Genomic DNA, 24276 nt, shown 5'->3' with positions numbered 1-24276 from the left:
CTGGAAGGAATAATAGGTAAAATTTTGAGCATAATAGGCTCAGGCCTAGTGTTTATTGTGTACAATACTTTCATTAATTGTAACCTTGTATATACACACAGGATACAAAGACAGCCTTTTCAACTCCAGCTAACACCATACTGAAAACTATGATGTTGACTATGGGAGAGTTTGATTTTGATGATCTATTCCACAACACTGGAGATGACTCAGATCAAGGAAATTCAACAGATCCCAATGCTCTACCAGATGCAGTACTGTATCCAGGAGCTACATACCTTTTATGGATTGTCTTTGTGATAATGATGCCAATTGTGTTGACAAATATGCTGGTATGTAGCTACTATCTGATGATTTTAAGGCGAAATGTGATTATTGTTTTACCATTTAGCTTGTAAAAATTTTATCATGATTTGAATTTTAGGTATCTAAACATTTTCATTGTTTTGTCTCCAAGAAAAAAGTTTTTATCAAGAACCCAATCAGTTTACACATTCACAATAGTAAACATTACATGTAACTTAATTTATTTAAAGGAACGCTCTGTTGGTGTTGTTTACATCATAAAGTCATTTAAGTTTACGATATAATATTACTAAAACATACTTCAATTATGCACTCATACTGCTATGAAAGGATAGCAAGATACTGTTGTATGTAATTAACACAACAACTTTTGTCCATGCGTCATGACGAGGTAGATAGTCAGAGAGTTACCATTGTCATTATTGTCATGAAGTACCTGTTTACTCACTAGCCATACTGTTATACAATTGGATAAATATTTTAGACCATATCCTTCCTTAAATTGCCATGCAATACCAAACTTTGTCATTTCTCGTGTAGTTACCATAAAAGTGCACATAATCACGGTTGGTATTGATTTCTTGGGTTGTGAAAATGCACGTTTGAATGGCTTTAATGCTGATGGAGTTTCCCTTCAATCAATCATTTAAGTACACTGTTGGTATCATGTACATATACACCCTGTGCATAAACAACTAAATATTTGTTATGAATTTATAACCGGTTAGTCGCTCTTCTACCACCTACAGATCGGTTTGGCTGTTGACGATATTAAAGGGATTCAAGATGAAGCACACTTAACACGATTGGCACTTGAGGTTTGGTGACTAATCATGCAAGCAAAAATAGTATGGGAATATACTATGTACAAACAGTATTATAGTATACAATAAAATGGTGGAGTAATTGAATAATTTTTGAAATTTCCATATTTCATCTTTGTAACCAAATTATGTGCAGTAGGTTGTCCCGAAATCAGCTTTTTGGCTACCTTTTGTATTCATGTGTACAGTACATCAAAGTTATACCATTGTAAGGTATTTACAAGAAGTCGTTTATACAGTTTAGTGATTATAGATAGCTACTTGGTAAACCTACAAATTAGCTGGCTGATTAATAATGTGGGTTGTAATCATTAAAGGTGACTGTAAGGATTTAGTATTTTTATGAATTCCCATTGTAATTTCAGTATTATTACCCATATAACTCTCTGTAAAGACTTGTGCATGTATTAGAATTTTAAGATTCACTATAAATGTAATACACATACTCTATGGCAGGTTGATTTCACAATGCACATTGAAGAAATTGGTTTTATTCGTCAATTATTTCTAAAGAGAATGGACAAGGAGTACTATACACCTGATACACAAAAGTTTGCAGATTCTAAAGTTGAAGATTATCCTGAGCAAGTCTACAATTGTTTTCAGAGATTTAAACTTTATTACTTTGGAAGATCAAAAGATCATCAAGATGATATTAAAATTGTTGATGAAAAGGTATACACATCACATTGTATCATCAGAGTCCTTTGTTGCATGATTCATCAATTTCCAGCAAGCTAATGTGGAAATGTCTGTTGTTCCACTGTATGCTGGTCCAGGTATACAACTACATTGGATAAATGTCCTTGTTTATAGTGTAGATTACTGTAATCGACCTGTTAAAGCCATTGCAGAAGTCACCAATGCAATCCATTGTCCAGACAGCCCGAATTGTCATGTGGCTTGTAGTTTATTGACCATAATGAAGTTTGGGTTAGATGAAAACACAAGGAGGGAGCCTAAAGATTGCTGTTTGGTGGCTTAGTTATTTTAAGAATAACAACTACTACTTGGTTGCTAGGTGATAATACATTTTTACAGCCCAGCAGAGTGACCATGAATGCTCTGTAGTGATTTCCCCCTCTGCCCACTAAACTGCATATTACCAACTGATAGCAATAACAACATTATTTGTATGTTAGTCACTGTAGCATAATAGCATGCGATTCTTAGTTATGGACATCCCTGAGATACAGACAGTAGTATGTACCAGCCACTCACATAAGAGAGGTTCACTGTGGCCTTAGAGATGCAGGAATTGTGCCTGGAAACTTTTGGAAATAATATTGGGGTAGAATATAACTACTGAGAATCATTCCAGCCTTTTGAAGCAATTTTAGAGCATAATAGACCAGTTCATTTAAGGTGAAAAATACGATACTGGAAGCTGTGGTTAGCCATGAAAATGTACAGAAACCATTGGGAAGCAGACAACCACAGACACTAAACAGGGGCAGATCCAGGAGCTGGCAAGGGGAGGGGCACAAACATGCTAAGTTGTAAGTGGTTGGGGAGAGCCAGATTCTCTTGTTAGTTGCTGCATTTTTAAGCAGCAAATAATCACCTCTTAGTAGTGTCTCACTGTTTATTTTTGACATTTTGGCTTTTGCAGATGGTTGTGGAGTCTTAAAAGCTGTGTAAAAGGCTATAAACTCTTACAACAGCAACACAATAATTATTCTTAGAGGCACTTAGTATGCACGAAGATTCTGGAGGACAATTTCACAACTAGTTTGACTTTGGCTTGCTTTGGTTTCAGGTGAATTTGTAATAAATGCTACTAAAATATGCATATCGTTATCATGAGTTATAAATTGATCTATACGTAGCCCTGAGATAAAATTTGGTATTATAATCAGAAATATGGTTCCTCCAAAAGGTGAGGGGGGGGGGGGGGGATTTGTCCCAAATGCCCCATCCTGGATCCGCCATTGCTAAAACCTCTGTTACACAGAAGTTAAAAAATAATAAAGTTTTGATCAAAAATAAAGTTTAGGTACTAGGCCTTTGTTTATATCCATATCCTATGTCATTCCAATAATTAATTATCAAGACTTGCTTTGAAAGTAGAGATAGTTGGTGCTGAAACAACTTCTGCTGGCAGGGAATTCCATGTATTTATCACTCTCTGGGTGAAAAAATTCAACCTTAAAAGTAGACGTGATGGTTTTTTGAAAAGTTTCATGTGGTGTGGACACTACATTTAAACAGCATGAAAAACTGCATCGATTTCTACACCTGTTGGCTATTGTCTACTGTTTCTATGTATAGCAATTAGCAAGTTATGGGTTGCTGAAGTTGAAAATGCTTGGCTAAAAATGTTGTCTGGTGACAAAGAATGCAAGCAGGTGTTTGTTTCTATAACAACACTAAAACAAGCATTATAATCACCTGGATAGAGTTTGCTGACTCACTAAAAATGGTGTTTGCTTGTTGGTCTGACAGGTCGATTGTAGCCTTTACCTTTGACCCAATTCACAGAATACTATAGGCTTAGCCAATCAGTTCTGAGTGGTTTTCAAGTACAAATTCGTAAGTATCAGCCATAGAAAGCATTGCTCAGCAAAACCTATAAATATCAACATAAAATTGATGAAAATTTTAAAACCCTGCTAAGGTATTATCAGTGGCGGATCTATATAGGATTTTTGAAAGGAGGTTTCTGAAAGTTAGTATAGCTGAATGATAAGGACAACATTGATTTTCTCCAAAAACATTTGAGATTTTTGAGATTGGATTTTAGGCTTTTACTTAACAATTATAATAAATCCAATGCTTTAAACTGCAAATACTATAACTAACTATAGGGCAAGAGTTGTGACTAAGCTGTAACTTTGATTATTGCTCTATTAGAGAGAGTAGTTACCTGACTTCTCTATTAGAGTATTTCGATCCTTTAATGCAGTGGGAGCTGCTAAGTGATACATGTCGATGAGGATTTAATAGCTATAAATGAAGTTAGTTAAGTGCAATTGCATGCATGCCCCTGAAATACAGTGATGTAAAGTTGTTTGCTATGACAAATTGCCAAAGAACAATACCACACACTCAGCTAAATTTAAAAGGGAGTTTCTGTCAAAACCACAGAAAACCATCTAGATCTGCCACTAATTATACATGCTATCACTTCGTGCTGTAAAATAATAATTATACACTGACATCATCTTGGGAATAATACATCACTGAACAACTTGCTATATACATAGTAGTCAAACATAATTATATATGTAGTTGATTCATAACATTTGATATACAGTAGGAACAGTGTGGTTGTTGTATTATTGATTCAACAGTGAATATGTATTGTGATTTTGAAAGTCCTTCTATAAAAAATGACCTGGGAACCAGAAACATAAAACTTATAGCAATTTTAAGGGGACAACATTTCGTGAATTTCACAAAAATAATGATGACAGTTTTATGAAAATATAATCATAGGTTACATGAACCACCATAGATTGTTTATGGGGTTTTGTGAATAAAAAACACAACAATTACTTCATGAAAATTTCATCCCCTACATAATTACGTGCGTGGTACAATGTTGATGTATGATTAATTATCAAAGAAGTTTATTACACTAAATACGCTGATATCATGTTTTTGTATGTAATAGTCCAGTGAAGAACGGATCGAGGAAGAGATTTCAGAAATAAGTGTGATGGTTGCAGATGTGCATAATAAGGTGAAAGGTGGCATCAATGGCAAAGACACAAGCAAAACAGGAAGAAGCAGTCAATCAAAGGAACTGACTGAGATTAAGAAAATGCTTGCAGAGCAGAAGAAGAAACAGGAATACATTGTAATGCTTCTCCATCACGTGTGCTCTAAACTACCCGGATCATTTACTGCATCAACTTCCAGTGGTGATGTTTTCACGGCAGAGATTGATGAAGCCACAAAAGGAGGTGTATACACACTTGAAAGTAGTCTACCTAGTGAACACACTGAAGGAAGTGATGATAATGGAATTGATGATTAAAATACTTCACATTTAGCCGCAATCATTACAATTAGGTGCTGCTGTAGAAAATTTTAGTTGCTGTATTCATTAGATATATTTTTGTAGGACTATTACGGTAAACAAAGTCCCTGAAAATTAATCTGTAATGCCATAATATTAATTTTACAAATTTGTAGTTTTAGAAATTCATAATGAAAATTGCACTCTGTACACATAATACAATCAAATGATGTTAATCATTTTTGAAGTTATAGCCAACGATGTACTAATCTAGCAGTCAATTAATAAAACAGCAACAAAACTGTACTGGTTAGGCTTGCATCAAATATGCCAGCATAATAAAAAGCATAATAGGCTGGAATGTTATGCCAGCATACTAGGTGGATGTCAGAGCATTTGATAAGGCAATATGGCGTCCCATTGCCAGTGTGAACACAAAATGACCCAGAGTAGTAGATGTCTGGTTTGGGCCAGTTTGGCTCAGAGTCAAAACCCAGGTGGATATTTCATACTATGTAGTTTAATTCCAAGAAAATAGATCGACACTCCCTAATAGAGCAGTTAGTGGAAACTGCAAGAGTACTCCAATGTATTGTACATATAATATTATGTAGCTCTATAGATTGATATTCTCTTATAAAACAGTCATTTTGTGGTGAAATACTCTAATACAGCATTCTTAAAAATGTTTCAAGAAATGTTGTTAACCTAGGAGCATAATGGGAACATTGAAGAGCATACTAGGTGAAAAATTTGGGAGATTCCTGAAAGCATTTTGGACAAACTTTTGAACATATTTGACTCAGGCTTAGTACTAATACAGAATATTGCATTGGGAAAATTTTATCAACACCCTACTCCAACGGACAGATACAAGAGATTGTAACCAGCAGTCAACAACTCTAATAGAACAGTCACATTTTTAAGTATAATAAATGTGTAGTCAAATATAAACTCCATAGTGCACATAGATCTAGAGCAGCTACTCAATTTCTTAAATAATTTTAAAGAGGAGAGATTGACTAACAATCTTCACATAAATAAATTAATTATAATAATCTTCGTATGCACAAAACTAGATGCAGTGCCCTTGCTGAGTATAAAGTATCTTCGACACAAACCCCATTTACAAAGGGTATGAACACCTTCCATACATATGCTAATATTTGAGGGACACATTTTTCGCAGTTTCTTTAACTGTGTACAAAATTTTCATCTGCAATACTATCAGTGAGTCCACAAAAGTCAAACACCACCCCCTTTCACACTAGCCTTTTATTGCCTTGTTGGTTTATTTCATAAGATATCAACACACAAAAATTCAAAAACAATATTTAGGTACACAGTATGCACTACGTCAAATTCCTGGGTTATAAAATAAACAAAAAGAATTTCTTAACAACAATAATTTATAACAATATTAATTATCAGTATACAGGGGATTATACTGTATTCACTTAAACTAAAGTGGTAGTTTCGTCTCCGTTAGAATCATTATTCTCAGGAACAACCAGTGACGAGCCGTTAGAGCTAAGATAGTTGCATATATCTCGATAGTTGGCCTCCACTCCAGCAAACAGACTGAGCTCCATCACGTGACCAGCAAAATTTCTCATCCAACGAAGGATAAGATATGCCCACAGAATATTAGTGAAGATGTTAAGTACTGGAGGAACAAAAGCCATCAACAACAAGGCCACTATAGCATATATCAAGTGCCATGTAATCCATCGTTTTATCCCATCAATTGTTATAAACGGGTTCCCATCTCTCAACTGATTTCTCTTCTTTTCAATACTGGCCCTTATCTCCTGCAGCACAATACGCTTCTCATCTGAAACACACAAACAAATAACGTTGAGATAAAAACTACACACGGCATACTACAAACATGCAACGGTACATGCAATTGTTGTGTGATAACATTACCAAGTCACAGTTAGTACAACGACAAATATTGTATCGTACACCTGAGTCTGAAGTTAGTCAAGATCAAGGAGGATAACAAAGATATGGTCTACATAAAGGGGAACGATTCTGTGTTGCAAGTTTATTTGCACAAGATATGATCTACCAAAACAGACTGGAGTTCGCTAAGTTTGTACATACGTATATACGTAACAGGTAAGCTACAGTAACCTTGTAAGGAATGAAGCCAGCTAGATTATATAATATTCATTAACAGGCAGGAAGTTAGTAAAATGGTATCATGGGTCTTGCTAGTGACCATAAAAGACTTTAGTTTTCCTTCCACCACCATAAATACCTATTGGACAACAAATATTTCTCATGAGCAATTTGCAAGCGAGCCAGTATTATCACATGAATTTTTACTAAATAAATCACTACTTGCAGTTCACACATTTTGCATTTTACGTGCTTAGGTTGAACGGTATATAATCCAGTTATAGGCTTCTAATTATTTTACCCACACATAATTGGATTGATATACGTATGTAAGTACTGATCATCAGCCACCATTATGAGGAGTTACACAGTAGTTTGGGAAAGAAGCACTGAATTTTTACTATTGCAGATTAACTTAGTATTGAGTCAACATTCATGCATGCACTGCGTACATACACATAAAGTCAGTAAGCACAAAACTACATAATATATGCACCAACCATTATCAATAAAAGAGAAGTCTCCTAAGATCTCCTGTGATGCTGCTGAATCTTTTACTACCTTCACTTTCACCTCAATACCAACATGGTCAGAGTAATTGTATTCTTTCTCAGGAATTAGTTCCTTCATCACATGGGTGTACTCCTTGTCCACCATAGCATACCCACAAGATGCTTTGGGTGAAAAGAACATGTAGTCGATTCTCTTTGGGGTCCTTTTCCCAAATGTGTTACCAGTATTATCACAGGTATGGCAATTCTGGCATTGATAGCAACTCTCTGGGGTACACTCGCCGTGGAAGAAGGAGTCTTCAAGATCAAGACATTTTGAATATAGCTTTAGTCCAACCATTTTGGGATAAGTGTTTAGGTCTCCACAAAAAACGACAAGATCTCTTCCCCGTGTGTAGTGAATAAACTGCATTATCTCAAACAGTTGACTATCTCGGTATCGTGAATAAGTCTGTAACAATAGGACAACACATTACATCCATACCTAAAGTGTGAGTGTACAAAACTGGGAATGTGGGAACACTAGCATTAGTAACTCTTAACAGGGCCAGCCCATGGACATTTAAATTACTTTATCGTATCGGATCAGTAAAAAAAAAATTATGAAAGGCCTAACTTATCAAAATCTCTGAGCTCCAGCCCCGTCCCATTCCATTATGCTATGACTTTATCCCATACGAAATATTTAATTGGCTTTGTAGTACAAGTCATGGAATGTAGATATTTAGGGACCCGTCGATTTTGCCAGCAAAATTTTTGGCATAATGGGTGGGCAAAAGCAATGAGCAAAATGCTGGCATAATAGGTGCAAGTTTTGTGAAGTGGACATAAAAATTGCACAAAAGATCGAGATACTCTAATAGAACAGTCAGACGCGCTAAAATATCGACAATGCATAGCTAATTGTTACTGGAACAACAAGTGACAATCGAGATACCCTAATAAAACAGTCACACATGTTAAGCAATATTAGCTAGCTTCTTGCTTTACATGTTAGAAGTAATTGCTGATCGAGATACTCTAATAGAACAGTCACTTTAAGGCAAAACCGTAGCTTTGTAATTGGAAATATTCAATTAACAAAGATCAGTGCTGAGCAAAATGTATAATTCTTGAGCAAAATATGGAGCATAATAGGTGAAAAATAAAAGAATTGCTGGAAAGAAAAATAGGTGGGAAAAAAAGCAAAATAGACTGGTCCCTATAGATATTCCAGTAATGTGATATACCATATTTCCTTGGTTAAACGTGGCAACGTGCCTTAGTCCAAAGCAACTATTCAGGTGAGACATTTAACCAAGGCAATATGGTAACCAGTTATGTGATGGGGGTATAGTTTGTCCCAACACGCCCTGCTGTCGTGCACCCAATTACAAACTTAACGTACGTGTGAGGTATACATGGACAAGTGACATCCTTCACCGGGTAGCTTGATGCGGCACATGCCCACACCCTTGCCAGCAAACAGGTCTCCTTTCGTCATGTCAAATATTCCACCAGATGCCATGAACGCATGGAAATAGGAACCCACAATCGGATACTTGGAAAATATACACAGTCCACTTCCAATGACTCCACTACAGTGAATAGAACACAAATACAATGTATTAAAAGAGAGTAACATTTGACAATTGTAATTATCATACCACTAGGGACTCACTAATGGTACAAAGCCTGTGTAGCTATCATGGAGTCAGAAACTTAACACACTCAACAAATGCAAAAAAAAACAACAACCTTCATGTTGTTTTACTTCTAAAACCAGGCACCATGCAGCTAGCTTTGTAGCTGGAATTAATCAACAATAGGTTTTTATTTTTGTAATAATGCATGTACAGAATTAGTATGGGTAAGGCCAATGAAACTTGATTAGCAGTTTCGCGTCATCGCCCGCATGCTTTTGATACACCCGCATGGAATTTCATTATTGGTATTTCAGATTGAAATACTCTAATAGAACGGTCACTTTTACTCTAATAGAGCAATCAGCTATACTCTAATGGAAAAATCACTTGTTATAGATTAGTAACGTACCTTAGCTATTTAATGCAAGAGTAATCAGTGTAGATCTCACTGTTTTTTTTGGCAGAAATCTTCATGTTTGGATGTGTGTTGTGCTTTTGGAAAAATAATGAATAATGAATAATAACCGCCCGCCCGCATCAAATTTTCAAAAATCTGAGCGAGAAACTGGTAATCAAGTTTCATTGGCCTAATCACACACATTTGAGTGCAATTTTGGCTGTTACGAGTACAATTATTCCATAGTTGCACGAAAATGCGCGTGATTGCCTACTAATCACATAGTGACCACCCTTCGTGGCTTGTAGTACACATCTATCCAGTTCTATGTGGCCATTAACTTCTATCAGGTGATTGCATCATCCTTCTTTGTATTACATCATTTGTTGTTGCACTTAAAAGGCTTTACATGTCAGCAATTCTGATTGGCTACATTACAGTGCAATTACAGAAACAAGGCCATGAGATTTGGGATTAATTGCACTCCTACTATTGAGACTAATGTATGGCAAACTAAATCACTATGTGATTATCAAATTAATACTTATTGTAATTTGTGATTAGTGAAATATTTCATAATTCTCTAAATACTTTGCTATGCATTGCTAAGGAAGCACTATTTGAACAAATCAGCATATTACATACAGAATTATCTTCTCAACTGGTTTTCCACAAATTCTCTAGATTAAGGCTGCCCTTCATTCTTGTTAATGTGTATAGGAGACATGTCCCTTTTAAGTCACTGCTCCACTGTTTTGTTTTGTTGTTTTGTTTTGTTGGGGAAGTAGTTCACAAATTTATGGAGTAATGCCCATAATTATTTCAAACTGGCGATAAGAAACCTCCTCAGTGTAAAGCTTACCTACACTGAAGTTTAATACACATTAGTGCTTGATTCACCCATGCTGCTGCTTTTACCATTAAATAGATATGTTTACAGACAAACAATTGAGACACAGGTTAACTGGCAAATCATAACCCATTCCTTTTAATTGTTACGGAGATCAAAGGACAGAAATGGCGGCAGGCTATCCAACGTTACGTATACAGCATACACGAGACAGAAGTGATAAGTAGTTTTCTTCAGTGGGACAGCACAGTAGGAGAAGAATAGCAACAAAAGGAAGACAAAGTTGTGTGGGATAGTCAGTCTGCTACAGTGGATAACGAGGAACTAAGTAGAGAAGATGGCAGAGAATTGTCAGCAAAGACGCTGCTAAAAAAACAACAACAAAAACAGGAGTCTGGCTGAGAGTAGCTTATTGAATGCCTCAGAGTCAGACAAGCGAGAACTCGGTGTTACCGCCAACTGTCAGAAAAATACAAGCCCCTACTACCTCAAAGGATTTCTCCCTGTAGCCATATAACTGAGGGATGACGAACACACTTGTGAAAGAGTAAGGGATAAAGGAGGGGGATGTGAAAGGGTTGAATGACGTAGGATGGCAATGAAACCACAGCAATAATAGGGTGTAGACCAAAAATGTCAGTCAAAAATCGTCAAATATGTGCTGAATTCATGTGTCAGCAGTCAAGGAAAATATCATTTTTCCAAATGCTCATAATTATGCATTCTGTTATATTACACTAATAACACAATCCAAAATGCAGTGAGAAAATCTCTAATACATTTTATTGTCTGAAATTTAGTAAATTTGCTTTACTCTGTAACCACTACACGTAAATTGTGCAGCAATTTGCAATGTTTATTTCAGACCAGTTAGGAAGGAAAACTGCCTTATTTTGCATGTTATAAATTTTAAAAATTACATAGTCAAAATTGCTAAACAATAATGGAACGACACTAAAAATTATGCCTGACCCTGGCAATCTGGGTCCAAGCACATGGCATCGGCTGCCTTGAAACATCCAGTTACTAGACCTGGTAAACAAGGTTGGAAATTCCAATAGACCAAAAGTACGTATGCTAAAAATGAGTAAAATCAGTGATGACACTCACGTATGCAACAGTGAGCAAAGGGCTATATAGTGATCGCCTACGGTACATCAAATGTGCAAATCACTTAGTTGCAAGCAGAGCAGATGAACTCCCAGGGCAGTATGGTAATGCCACATTCCCCTGGTTAGTTGTTTCATCTGGTAGATCAAAAGTAGATACAATAGCTGTTCACTGTGTCGGAAACACTTAAAAGCTACACAGTGCCTGTTCGGCATGTAGCTTACACCTGTCCTTGTTGCTCAGGCATGGAGTGATCTGGTGCTGCAGTACAAGTTGATGATGAAAGACATGTAACAAACAAATATTAATTACCTACCACATGTCAGTAAATCAAGTTAAAGTGGCCAGGTAGTGTAAACAGAGGTAAGCCCAGTACATAACAATTAACTGTCCAATTGGGTGTTTTTAGTAGTTTTGCCCTATTACTGTATGTACGTTAATATACAGTCCTTGATTGCTATCATTCTATACCTCATCGATAAAATTGGCACCAAGATTCTGTAAGCAATTACTCAAGTATAAAACAAAGAGAAGACAACAGATGAGTTACGTACAGCAGCCAATAGTGAAGGACAGTAGTTTGACAAATGTGTAATATGCAATTATATATATATAGTTTTCATAATGCACACATGCATTCTGTAATATAACAATCACTGTCAACGCTGTAAAAGAAAAACCTGGAATCTGTCGCCAGATTAGAGCATCTGGTTGTGTGTCGGTTACTCTCCACTTGCACTAATGGGTAAAGTTGCATTGGCCGACAGCACAGTGAGCAGTTCCGACATTCCAAGAGCATTCAGTGGGGCTATGAGACAGCGGGATGACCAGGCTCCCAACCAGTAGATTTGCACCCACTAGTGAAACTACTACAGCATTCTATCACTACACAGTTATTACACATGTAAACACCCCTCCTCCTTTTTAGCCAACATGTGCCAGGTCAAGCCTCACTATTAACTGAAACATGAAGTCCCCAGCTCTCGATGGGGGAATCAAGGGCAGATTTGAGGTCATCAACATGAGCTGAATGTAACTTGGGACAGTATAAATGGAGTGCAAGAGAGGGGTAGTAATCTGGGTGAGAGTTGCGCCAATGTACTACCGTTCATTGAAAGATGAAGTCATTAAACACACAACTGGGTTTATTAGCTACCGTTCTGTTTATAGTAAAATTGGTGTGACTCGTAACCAGTATCACTAACAGATAGCCAAGTAACTAAGTGAAAAAGATATAATAACTAGCACGAAAAGGGCCTATCATCAGATACATATCTGCTGACAGTATTTCTTGTGGCCGACTGGTACAGTGGTACCAGAAATAGTCCAAAAACTCAAATGGGGAACATCTTGGAGAAGACACAAAAACATCATAATTATAAGGTGGCCACTGGAGTATTTCAGTGGAATCACAGAAAGTCACAGAAATGTTGAGGGGAAGCATGACCGTAGTCTGATACGTACACATACACGCACGCACACGCATAAAAATTCAAGGTTGAACTTGGGACGTAAGCGATAAAATATTGAAAACTGGCACAGCCAAATTTCAGTAACATCAGTGGGTGAATCGGCACAAATATATAATCAGTGTGGCAGTCTATCCTTAGTTAGTATTCTGTCAGTGAGAGACAACAGTATGGGACTAGTGTAGTATATGGTACAGTCCAGTGCACAGTGATGAGATATCAAGAGCATTTAATACGTTTGCCTCTTTGACACTTTGGGGGAATCGAGGTAGACTTAATAGGATGAATCAAGGCATACAGACATAATTGAACAAGCATAACCCTGGTTGCAATTGGCAATATACAATAGTCAGGTAAGGTTGGACCCCAGCATGCCAATTAGTGTATCACACATCCAGGTCTGTTTGCTGAGAATTTACATCGATAAAACCTATAAGAAGATTGAGCAAGATTACCTTGGTGCCAGTGGGAGTACCATTTGCTGTGATTGAGTTTCTTCACTTTGACAATCAGAGCGCTGAGCAGAAACCACATTGCATTGACATCATCATTGGCCATCATCATGGGCTCTACAGGGGACTCTGACATTGGTATGGGTGTACCATGACAATACAATTGTAAACACCGAGTACAGTATGGTAGAAAAAGTAATGAACCAGTTGTACCGCCTAATGTCAGGCATGCTTGTGTACAAGCATTGAGATACATGCAGTACATGTGACAGGGATGGATTACAGTATGTTAAATGATAACACTCCCACATATAACAGTTTAGCAGTGTAGTGTGAACAGACTATTAGCCTTGCACATGCACACGCACATAATTGTATTAGGCACGATATAGAATCACGTGATTGTTGATGTTGTAATGACACATTTATATGTGATTGATCCCGAATTGTACATGGTGTCAGAAGTGGGATCAACAGCACCCTACCAGTAAAAGACTGATGGCTACTATGAATATCGACCCTCCCAAACCGTTCAACTTTAAAGATCCGGACGATTGGCCAAGATGGAAGAAACGCTTCCAACAGTTTCGCGAAGCGTCTGGCCTTTCAACTGGCAGTGAGTCACGCCAAGTCAGTATGTTACTTTACTGCTTAGGCGAAGAAGCAGACAATGTTCTGACTTCTACAAACATAACGGAAGAGGAGTATGAAAGGTTTGACGATGTATTGGCAAAATTTGACCAGTTTTTTAAGGTCCGACAAAATGTTATTTTTGAACAAGCAAAGTTCAACAAGAGAGCACAGCTGGAAGGTGAAAGCGCTGAACAATATATCACCACATTATATCACCTTGCTGAAACGTGCAACTACCGGAATATGAAGTCAGAGATGATTCGTGATAGATTAGTGGTTGGTATCCGGGATCAACGTCTTTCTCAGCAATTACAAATGGACCCCAACTTAACCTTAGAGCAGGCAAAAACTAGAATACGTCAAAAGGCAGCTGTTAGCCAACAGCAAGAGATTTTAAGGGAGAAACCAGAAGTGCTACCTACAAATGACCTAGAGGACATTAGGTACAAGCGTAGGAATTCTACTAAGAAACCAGAGAGCACGTCTCACGTACTGAATCATTTAAAAACTGTACACGTTGTGGAAAGGGTAAACACTCAAGAGATAAATGTCCTGCTCGAGATGTAGCTTGTTATAAATGCCACAGACGAGGACATTACGGTAGTATGTGCATGTCAAAGAGAGCAGCTGACACAGTGGAACTATACGATGACCCAACTCGGCCGTTAGGAGATGTTGAGGAAGAGGAAGATGACAATTTCCTTGGTGCTGTAACTACTCGACAACAGACACAGTGGCTAACAGAGCTCAGGGTAAATGATTTGCCAGTTACTTTTAAAATTGACACAGGGGCGGAAGTCTCAGCAATTAGTGAAGCCACCTTTACTCAGCTACAAAATGTCAAAATAGAGAAGACCACTAGGAGATTGTATGGTCCAGCTATGTCACTTCTGACAGTATTGGGACAATTTACAGCAAGTCTCACTTCCAAGCATGTTTCCTGTAAGCAGAATGTATTTGTGGTAAAAGATCTAAAGCGCAATTTATTGGGGCTGCCTGCTATCACATCGTTGAACCTGGTATCAAGATTAGATTCATTGCAACTCACAGCTAAGGAAATCCAGAGACAATATCCTCAGCTTTTCCATGGTCTTGGCACATTTGGGGAGGAGTATGAAGTGTCACTTGCAAAAGATGCCAGACCATTTGCGCTCCACACAGCCAGGAATGTGCCACTACCTTTACGCAATAAAGTGCAAGCTGAACTTAATCGAATGGAATCACTGGGTGTCATCTCCCCTGTTTGTGACCCCTCTCCTTGGTGTGCTGGCATGGTGGTGGTCCCAAAATCTTCAGGACAAGTGCGAATATGTGTACCTCAAACACCTAAATGAGAGTGTCCAGAGAGAATTTCACCCCTTGCCTAGGGTAGAAGAAACCCTTACCCAACTCACTGGAGCTCAAGTGCTTTCGAAATTGGATGCCAACAGTGGGTTCTGGCAAATACCACTTGCCACAAAGTCACGTCTGTTGACTACATTCATAACCCCCTTTGGGCGTTATTGTTTCAATGTGTTACCCTTTGGCATTACCAGTGCCCCGGAATTGTTTCAACGTCGCATGAGCTCATTGCTACAGAGATTGCCAGGAGTGGTTTGTATGATGGACGATGTCCTGATATTTAGCAAGGATCAAGGTGAGCATGATGCACGCTTAGAAACTGTGTTGAAGTGTTTGGTTTCTGCAGGAGTAACTTTAAACCCAAGCAAATGTGAGTTTTCCAAACCAGAAGTAAAATTCTTGGGACACATTATAAACCACAAGGGTGTCATAGCTGATCCTGCTAAGACAAATGCAATTCTTCAGATGAGCCCACCCAAGAATGTGTCAGAGATGCGGCGTTTTGTTGGTATGACCAACCAATTATCCAAGTTCATTCCCTGCAGTGCTGACCTTATGAAGCCTCTAACTGAGCTACTCAGCTCTAAACGCACATACTTGTGGGGACCAAGTCAGAAAGAAGCTTTTGCCAAGGTTAAAGAGGTATTGACAAACACCCCACTTCTTGCACTGTACGACCCTAGTGCAGATACTAAGGTGTCTGCAGATGCATCTTCTTTCGGTTTAGGGGCAGTTATCCTACAAAGATTAGAAAGTAATTCAGAGTGGCGGGCCGCCTCCTTTACTTCACGCACCATGACTGAGACAGAAATGCGCTATGCGCAAATTGAAAGGAAGCACTGGCACTCACATGGGCCTGTGAGAGATTTTCTATGTACCTGTTGGGTAGGTCATTCGTCCTTGAGACAGACCATAAGCCATTGATTTCACTATTTGGACAAAAAAATCTAGATGCCTTACCACCACGGGTTTTACGATTTCGTTTACGCTTAATGCGATATGATTACCAGATAATTCATGTTGCAGGGAAAGCTTTACTCACTGCCGACACCCTTTCTAGAGCTCCCCTAAGAATAGAATTCTCAGAGTCCACTGATTTGCAAAAGGCAGTAGAACTGTTTGTTTCTACAGTGATGGAATCTCTTCCAGCAAGTTCTGATCGACTAGAAGGTATACGTCTATCTCAGAGTGAGGACCCTGTTTTGTCCCAGGTAATGCACTTTTGTCAAGAAGGGTGGCCAGCCAAGCACACAGTCAAAGGTATGCTCAAACATTATTGGTGTATACGTAGTGAACTGTCTCTTCATAATCAATTGCTGTTACGAGGTAATAGACTTGTGATCCCCATAGGGCTTCAGGATGACATTCTGCGTCGCATTCACCATGGTCACCAAGGAATTGTAAAATGCCGACTGCGTGCCTCAGAATCAGTTTGGTGGCCAGGGATATCACAACAAATCAGTACTATGATACAGAATTGTAAGGAGTGCTGCCAGAATTTCCAGCGTCACAGCGAGCCCATGATCCCGTCCATGTTACCAAATCGTCCATGGGAAAAGATCGGAACAGATTTGTTTGAGTTTAAAGGTACTACATACCTGCTACTAATCGATTACTTCTCCAGGTATATTGAAATAGCAAAACTATCTGCTACTACTACAAAGAGTGTTGTTTCCGCCATGAAACCCATCTTTGCAAGGCATGGCATACCTGATGTGATTGTCTCAGATAATGGCCCACAGTATGCTTCCCAGGAGTTCAAGGATTTTGCTACAGCGTATGACTTCCGACACATCACATGCAGTCCCTACCACCCCCAGGGAAATGGGGAAGCAGAAAGAGCCGTCAAAACAATAAAGCACTTACTTAAATGTAATTGTGATCCTAATGAAGTCCTGTAGTCATACCGATCAACTCCACTCTCCTGGTGTCGATTGTCTCCGGCCCAATTGCTAATGGGCAGATGAATTCGCTCCACTCTTCCTGTACCTAATGAGACATTAGTTCCCCAATGGCCTGACCTGCAAGAGTTCCAGAAAATTGATGAAAGTTTTAAACAGAAGCAGAAGAGAAATTTTGACCGACGGCATAGAGCCAGAGAACTGCCAAGTTTTGATGTTGATCAACCTGTATTTGTTGCTACCAGGGAAGGCACTGACACTATACCAGGAAGAGTAGTTCAAGAGACTAGAAACAGGTCTTACGAAGTTCAGACACTCACAGGAGTTGTCAGACGAAATAGAAGTAACCTTCATGCTAGACCTGAAGAATGTCCAACTGAACCCTCTACAGAATCCCCTACTACAGAAGACAGGCCTGAAACAATGCTACAAGCTAGACCAGAGTTTGTCAGAAGTCCGGTTGTCACCAGATCACGAACTGGAACAAATATATGCCCTCCTGACCAACTGAACTTATAACTTGAGAAAGGGAGATGTAGTGTGAACAGACTATTAGCCTTGCACATGCACATGCACACGCACATAATTGTATTAGGCACGATATAGAATCACGTGATTGTTGATGTTGTAATGACACGTTTATATGTGATTGATCCCGAATTGTACAAGCAGTACTGTACATGTGTGTCACAAATAGCAGAAAAGTCCCTTCTACTCAGTAGGCTATTTCCAAATATCAATTGTTATGTTAGGGTTTAATTGTAAACTGTGTACAGATGTTGTTAATTAGACTGTATGACAAAAGGGGGATGTATAGATGGCGGAGTTAATTGTTCTGTTTTGGCAGTTCCTGTGTTGAAAAGTTACTAATAGCACAGGGGGACAACATGGTAGTGTATGGTTAAGTGAGGGAAACATGCTGAATGTTTGACGGGACCAGAATCCAGAGCGCGCATGATTGGGGGTTAAGAGCAAAGGATAAACAAACAAAAAGCTTAAACAATAAAGAAATCTCCCGTTGCTTGGGTGAGGCCTGGATTGCATAGCAACCCAGCCTCTGTGTACAGTGAGCACTGACTACCACGTGTCTTACCCAAGCCTGTTGAGGTCACGTGCACCATTGGGGAGGCCATGGACGTGGTGCTTGCGGTAACGAGCAGTCACATACCCAGCATGGGAGATAGCTGTTAGGATGTTGTTGTAATGTATAATTGTAGCTGGTTTAAAAAAACAAACTCTAGTCAGGTGGTAACTTATCTAGAGACAGTTTGCAGTTTAGGCATGTGCCTAAGGAGCCACACAACTTGAGATCCAGCATTCTCTCCCTAACAAGAGACTTCTTCCATGTCATAAAAAGGTTATTATCACACCCATAGGAATGTGTGTACAACACTACGGTACAATACCACAGTGTTTACTTTGTTGTGTGGGGTCTGAGACATGTAGAGTGACCTGTGGCTAACCACCAATTAACAAATCACACCCATAAATTTCATCACCACTTCATATCATGGTTAAACATGATGATCTTTAAATAGTACACAACAACACTTAGTCTCCTTTAACGATTGCTGCAAACCTGAGTCCTTTCTGCATGCGAAAGTGAATGAATTTATTAGAATACTGTTATACAAACCAATTGCTGTGGCTATTCACATGGACTATTTAAAAATTCTGATTCTAACTATAAGTTGATAGTATTCCCAAGGTTTGGATAAAAGAAACAGTGCTAACTAGCTATATTATCCTCGTAACTCCTTGCCTAAAGCAACCATTGTTCTGTGTATGTACTCCACCTCATAATCCCATCCACCATCCCCTTTCGTGGTGAATCAAATACACACTATCACCTTAGCTTTAACCATTGCCACCTCTGTGTGAACACTGAGAAGTAAATACCTAAGTCTGAACAGATGTCATAAATTCTGGGGTCAAAAATTTTTAGCACCCAGGTTCCTACACAGATAAATCGATGCAGGTAAAAGCCATCCATACCATAACCTGCATCACTGCTGGGTTTCTCACCTCTCTATATAGGCTTTCATGTAGGTATACCAAGGACTTCATATGTGTCTGTTAGAATAGGAAGTCTTACAGTGTTGTGTCTATAAATAAACAATTCCATTTGGATTAATGCAAGTCTGAGGTATACATTATTAGCTCTAACTGTTGATGTACAAGAAAAATAGAGAGCAGTTCCACTTATCCTACATGCTCCCCCCAAGAAAGACAGCAACAATTAGCCACCATAAAGAAGGTTAGAGATGGCTATTGAAGCTGCTATTCAACGTTGCTACCCTCCTCCAATGTTATATATATACTCCACCATCCAATCTCGAAAATGTGCTTGAGATAAAAAATTTATATAGGACTTATTATGCTTAAAGTCTCATTTAGGCTTGTCCCTGATTTGCATCTTGATATGTTAATAGGACTCTCAATGGAAGAACAGGACTTGGCTGCCAAGAGAAGCATTTTTGAAAGTTAGGAGAATATTATTCATCAACATTCCACTACCAGAGTATATGTCACTGGAGATATGCCCCCACATTCTTTTGAAGCCACAAGTCGGGGGAAGAGCCTGTTATGTTTACCATTGTTTTTCTCCTATAGCTTACGAAGTGGCTTCTAAAGTTACATTATGGTCAAGCCACTGAAAAGTATCAAATATGGAATGACTACCCTACTGTATATGGATGGCCTTGAGGTCAAAAGGAATTCCATAATGCCTGCAAGTTACAACGTGCCCCTTCAGGCTCTTTTGTGTTCTTGTTTAGTGACTATAGTATACTGGATCAGTATAGGAATATCATTTATGTGACTGGATTTTTGGAAAATCAGTCACATACGACAATGCAAATATTCATGACCATAAAAGGTTGTAATTTGCATCGTCGGTCAGTACCTAATAAATTTGGTGAAATATTCCAACAGATGCATAACTTCTTAAATGGTAAAGCAGTGAATATTAAAATTCTAATTGTTTCATGCATGAAATTTCAGTCACAACCCTCATACACATACATGTGACAGGATCTGTAAGAAACTAACACATTGTTGCCTAACAGGAGAACCTGATGGAAGGAAAGCTTATTCCAAATGACATCACACTAATTTTCTATTTGGGAGACTCTTATAATTTTGAGCATTGTTACCAATGGCAATTGAGATTCGAAAGATTGGTATAGTGGTTAACAAACACGATATCGAGATGAAACTACCAGGTATGATTTTTACAACAAAGAAACAATACGATTTCTACTCAACTTGGAAAACCAGCTGAAAATTCTAACCCAGCATTAGAGAATAGATTTTATACCCTTATAATCATTCCTCTTAGTTTTAGGTCGGTAGCTTCTCCCAGGATTGAATAGTCAACCGATTCTTATTAAGCCCCATTAGAGCTCACACTTGAATATGTTAAAGTACCCCAAATAGAGTGTCCATCTGGGACATCATTTGGAATAAGGCTTATAATCCACATTTTTGTCAACTTTGAGACAGATTAAACAATAAGCAAAAAGAAATCAAAGAAAACATGACCTAAGTAACACTCACTTTTCAATATGTTTATTGAGGTACTGTAGTATATGAACTATACTATTTCCTCACATTTGTCATCTCACTATACAAAGATTTTGTAAATTACACGAGGGATTCGTAGATTGTGAAGGAAGATACAAAAAGCAAAACTCACAATAGAGAATCTTTGGTTTGTTTAAGTACTCCAAAACTTTCGGTTAACGTACTGTAGCAATACAATGAACGCACTGAATTGTTTTTATCAGATTTGGCCTCAATTGCGGGAAGGGCTAAGACAACAATGTTCGGGGGTCTGCAGATCTTGTCATATATAACTTAATACTGTATGTCACGTAATTATAGCTCACCTGTAAAACATGTGAGAGTATGGTAGTGATTTTGCAATGTCCCTCATTACTTCAAAATCATCCTTACTCCAAATCTATACAAGAATTACAATTCTGGCAGTGTACCCAGAAATCATACAGATTGTACCTCTTGTAACGCCACTACATCATAACCAACTAACTCATGAGCTATAGCCTCCATTCTCTCTCGTCTGAACTTGGAGATGACTCGTAGTCCCCTGTAATGGTAGGATTAACCATTGCATCATTGTCATCAAAGGTGAACAGTACTGGTGGTTGACTTCATACAATAAACACCGAGGAGGGTGGAAACGTTGTTTGAAAAACATTACATTAATTACATACATTTGTTTAGAATTTTCATGAGCCACAATAAAACTAGCAAACTGGTGGGATTGCTGGGGATAATCAGATATTAAGATTGTATTTCATGTAAGTACTAAGGTGATGTACTTTGTTTTGTAAAATCACCTAGTTCACCTAAATCACCTTTTCAGGGTGAAATTGATGAAACACTTTTGCATGTAACATCCTGGCACTAACCAGGCATGCATACCCAGTGTACCTCCAGTGTCATTGTTCTTCAACAAAACAATGACACCACACTTCGTTATATCACCTACACAATTCATTTTGACTAATTCATTTAAACTGCTTCCACCCTCCTCTACAATAAGCTTACACAGTGACATGTACAAAATAAAAACAACAAAGCTCAAATACACCAGGATAAGACCTCATGGACTGGGCTTGGAACAGAATAGCCAAGCAATTGTCAAGCTCTTGTGATGCTGGACACAACATTATTGAGATACTGCTACTGATATTGCTGTTTGGGTCGCATATGCACCAATTTATTGAAAAAATAAAATCCAAAAAACTTGTGCCAGACTAGCTTGCAAGCCCTCTCTGCTGTCTGTGTGTTGTGTCTGTGTGTACCAGCACTGGGATGCCTGTGCAAGGGGATGTCACTCAGGCTCTTGCTGTAGATTGATCTGCCACCACGGTCAAACTCTAGGCCAACAGTCAAGGCCACAAAATAGCTCTTACAGTGGGTCAAGACGAGACAGAAAGTTCAAAACCCACAATCAAAAACTATACATAACTATTATCAAGTTCCAGAATTATAAATAACTCACAAGACGTAAGGATCTCCAAGAAGATGTTTCAAAGCTCCAACAGGCATTTCGCCGTGATTGTAATGATTTTTCTCTCCAAGCTGTTGGTAGCACGCACCAAGAAAATATACTAGGTTACAAGCGCAGGTGCGTATTGGAAAATAGAGGTAAAAAACTCGACCAAAAATGCTCAAGTCGCAGGTCAAAGACGATAAGCGCTGCAAGTCAAGGGTCAAGGTGAAATTTTCCTTGGTCAAGACTTTGACTGCGGTTGCAGATCTACCTTCAGCGTGTGCCGATGTGACACCCCCTTGTTGTACACCACTCAGGCACTTGAGCCTGAGTGGTGCAATAGCTATGTTTCGCAAGGCTGCCGGAGGCTTTGCTTTGTGTGCCTGGGGGTGCATGTGTGTGTAGTGTGTTTGCATGATGTAGGCTAAGAAACTGTTTTAACACCAAAGAGCAGTTCCAGCTTAATAATGGTGTCTCCAGCACTACAAGAACGAGATTATATGTCTACAGTTTATTGTTAAGAAACTGTTTCAAGCCCAGTCCGTGATTTATTGTTTATAATTATAGCCTGTGAAATACAATACGCCATAGGCATATAATACACTAAGCACCAAATGTTGAGACTGAATACTGTAACTTTGGGTCAGAAGGCCATTATACCACTAATTCTTATATTTATACACTCTTGCATGCCATCAATACTACAGAGGAATGATGGGAAGCCAACTACACTGATGATGTTGCCCAGAAATTCAGCCATATTTGGCTAAATTCTTTCCCTCATGGCAACACACTGACTAACAGACCTATACAGGATGCAAAATATCCAGGATAGAATTTTCGATTTACAATTGTACTCCTTGTAATAAACACCAATTGTAAACTAGTACATCAACATTATTACAAGTTATATGTGGCAAGGTGACATGTACAAATGCTTTGGAGGAGAACTGTCTTGTAATATTGTGACAAATGTATACTTATAAAATACGGCCATTTTGAAATTCTACCAACATTAAATTTATGGCCAGTATACAGGACTCCACCTTAATATTTAGTTTGTTTTCCAGGAAAGTCTGTCATTTTTTAATTTCATTACAAAAGCGTGCACCAACAAGCCTACGGGTGAGAATCAAACTAAAAGCGCCGGGTTACTTTGATGGCGACAAAAAATCCCCTAAAGAATGTCAACAAGTCTTTTATTCCTTGCCTCACCGTACTGTCACCACCCGTGTTAATATTAGGCTATAGCAAAAGTTTCACTGAAGTGAAGAAGTATTTATAAGAACGTTCACGCAATGGTAGCTACATTATGCTGACATGTCACAACTGAACTAACCAACAATTCATCGTAAGAAGGCGCAAAGTAACTGACTCTCCGCCGGAGCTGGCACTGGAAAGTTGTACTTGAAAGCTGTCGAGATCAGTCGCCATTTCTGTAGAGAATTAAGGTTATTGACCTCTGGTCGAAAATGAAGGACTACCACAAAGCGTAAAATTATGCGTAAGAAAAAATTTGCGACATTCATGTTTGATTTATGCAGTAGTCGCATGCGTGAAACTTTAAGCACGCAAAACGTAACTGCCACACCCATGACTGCCGCTCATAGCGTGTGACTCACAACGTAGGCGTGCATTAATTGGCGTGGGAGTGGTAGCTATTATGCTAAATACGTATACAGCCATTATAGGGATTGAGTGTATTCTTTTGGAAGCCAAGAAATTCTGATCCCACAGCTCAGTCT

General features: G+C 38.5%; 2 protein-coding genes across 2 annotated transcripts; one reads left to right on the top strand and one right to left on the bottom strand.

The window, feature by feature from the left end:
- Positions 1-101: 101 nt before the first annotated feature.
- Positions 102-5347, top strand: LOC136246556 (uncharacterized). The gene is made up of 4 exons (XM_066038055.1): positions 102-332; positions 1056-1124; positions 1587-1805; positions 4747-5347. Exons 1-4 carry the CDS (start codon positions 150-152, stop codon positions 5110-5112), a joined length of 837 nt encoding a protein of 278 aa, XP_065894127.1. The 5' UTR covers positions 102-149; the 3' UTR covers positions 5113-5347.
- Positions 5348-6365: 1018 nt separating this feature from the next.
- LOC136246555 (putative neutral sphingomyelinase) lies at positions 6366-24053 on the bottom strand. Its single transcript, XM_066038054.1, has 6 exons — positions 23871-24053; positions 21529-21619; positions 21402-21475; positions 9121-9310; positions 7722-8184; positions 6366-6928 (listed from the first exon to the last, which is right to left on the bottom strand). Exons 1-6 carry the CDS (start codon positions 23963-23965, stop codon positions 6552-6554), a joined length of 1290 nt encoding a protein of 429 aa, XP_065894126.1. The 5' UTR covers positions 23966-24053; the 3' UTR covers positions 6366-6551.
- Positions 24054-24276: the final 223 nt, after the last annotated feature.

Source organism: Dysidea avara, chromosome 2, assembly GCF_963678975.1.
Source record: "Dysidea avara chromosome 2, odDysAvar1.4, whole genome shotgun sequence".
Taxonomy (NCBI): Eukaryota; Metazoa; Porifera; class Demospongiae; order Dictyoceratida; family Dysideidae; genus Dysidea; species Dysidea avara.
The sequence above is the reverse complement of the archived record's forward strand: the minus strand, read 5'-3'. Positions and strand labels throughout refer to the sequence as shown.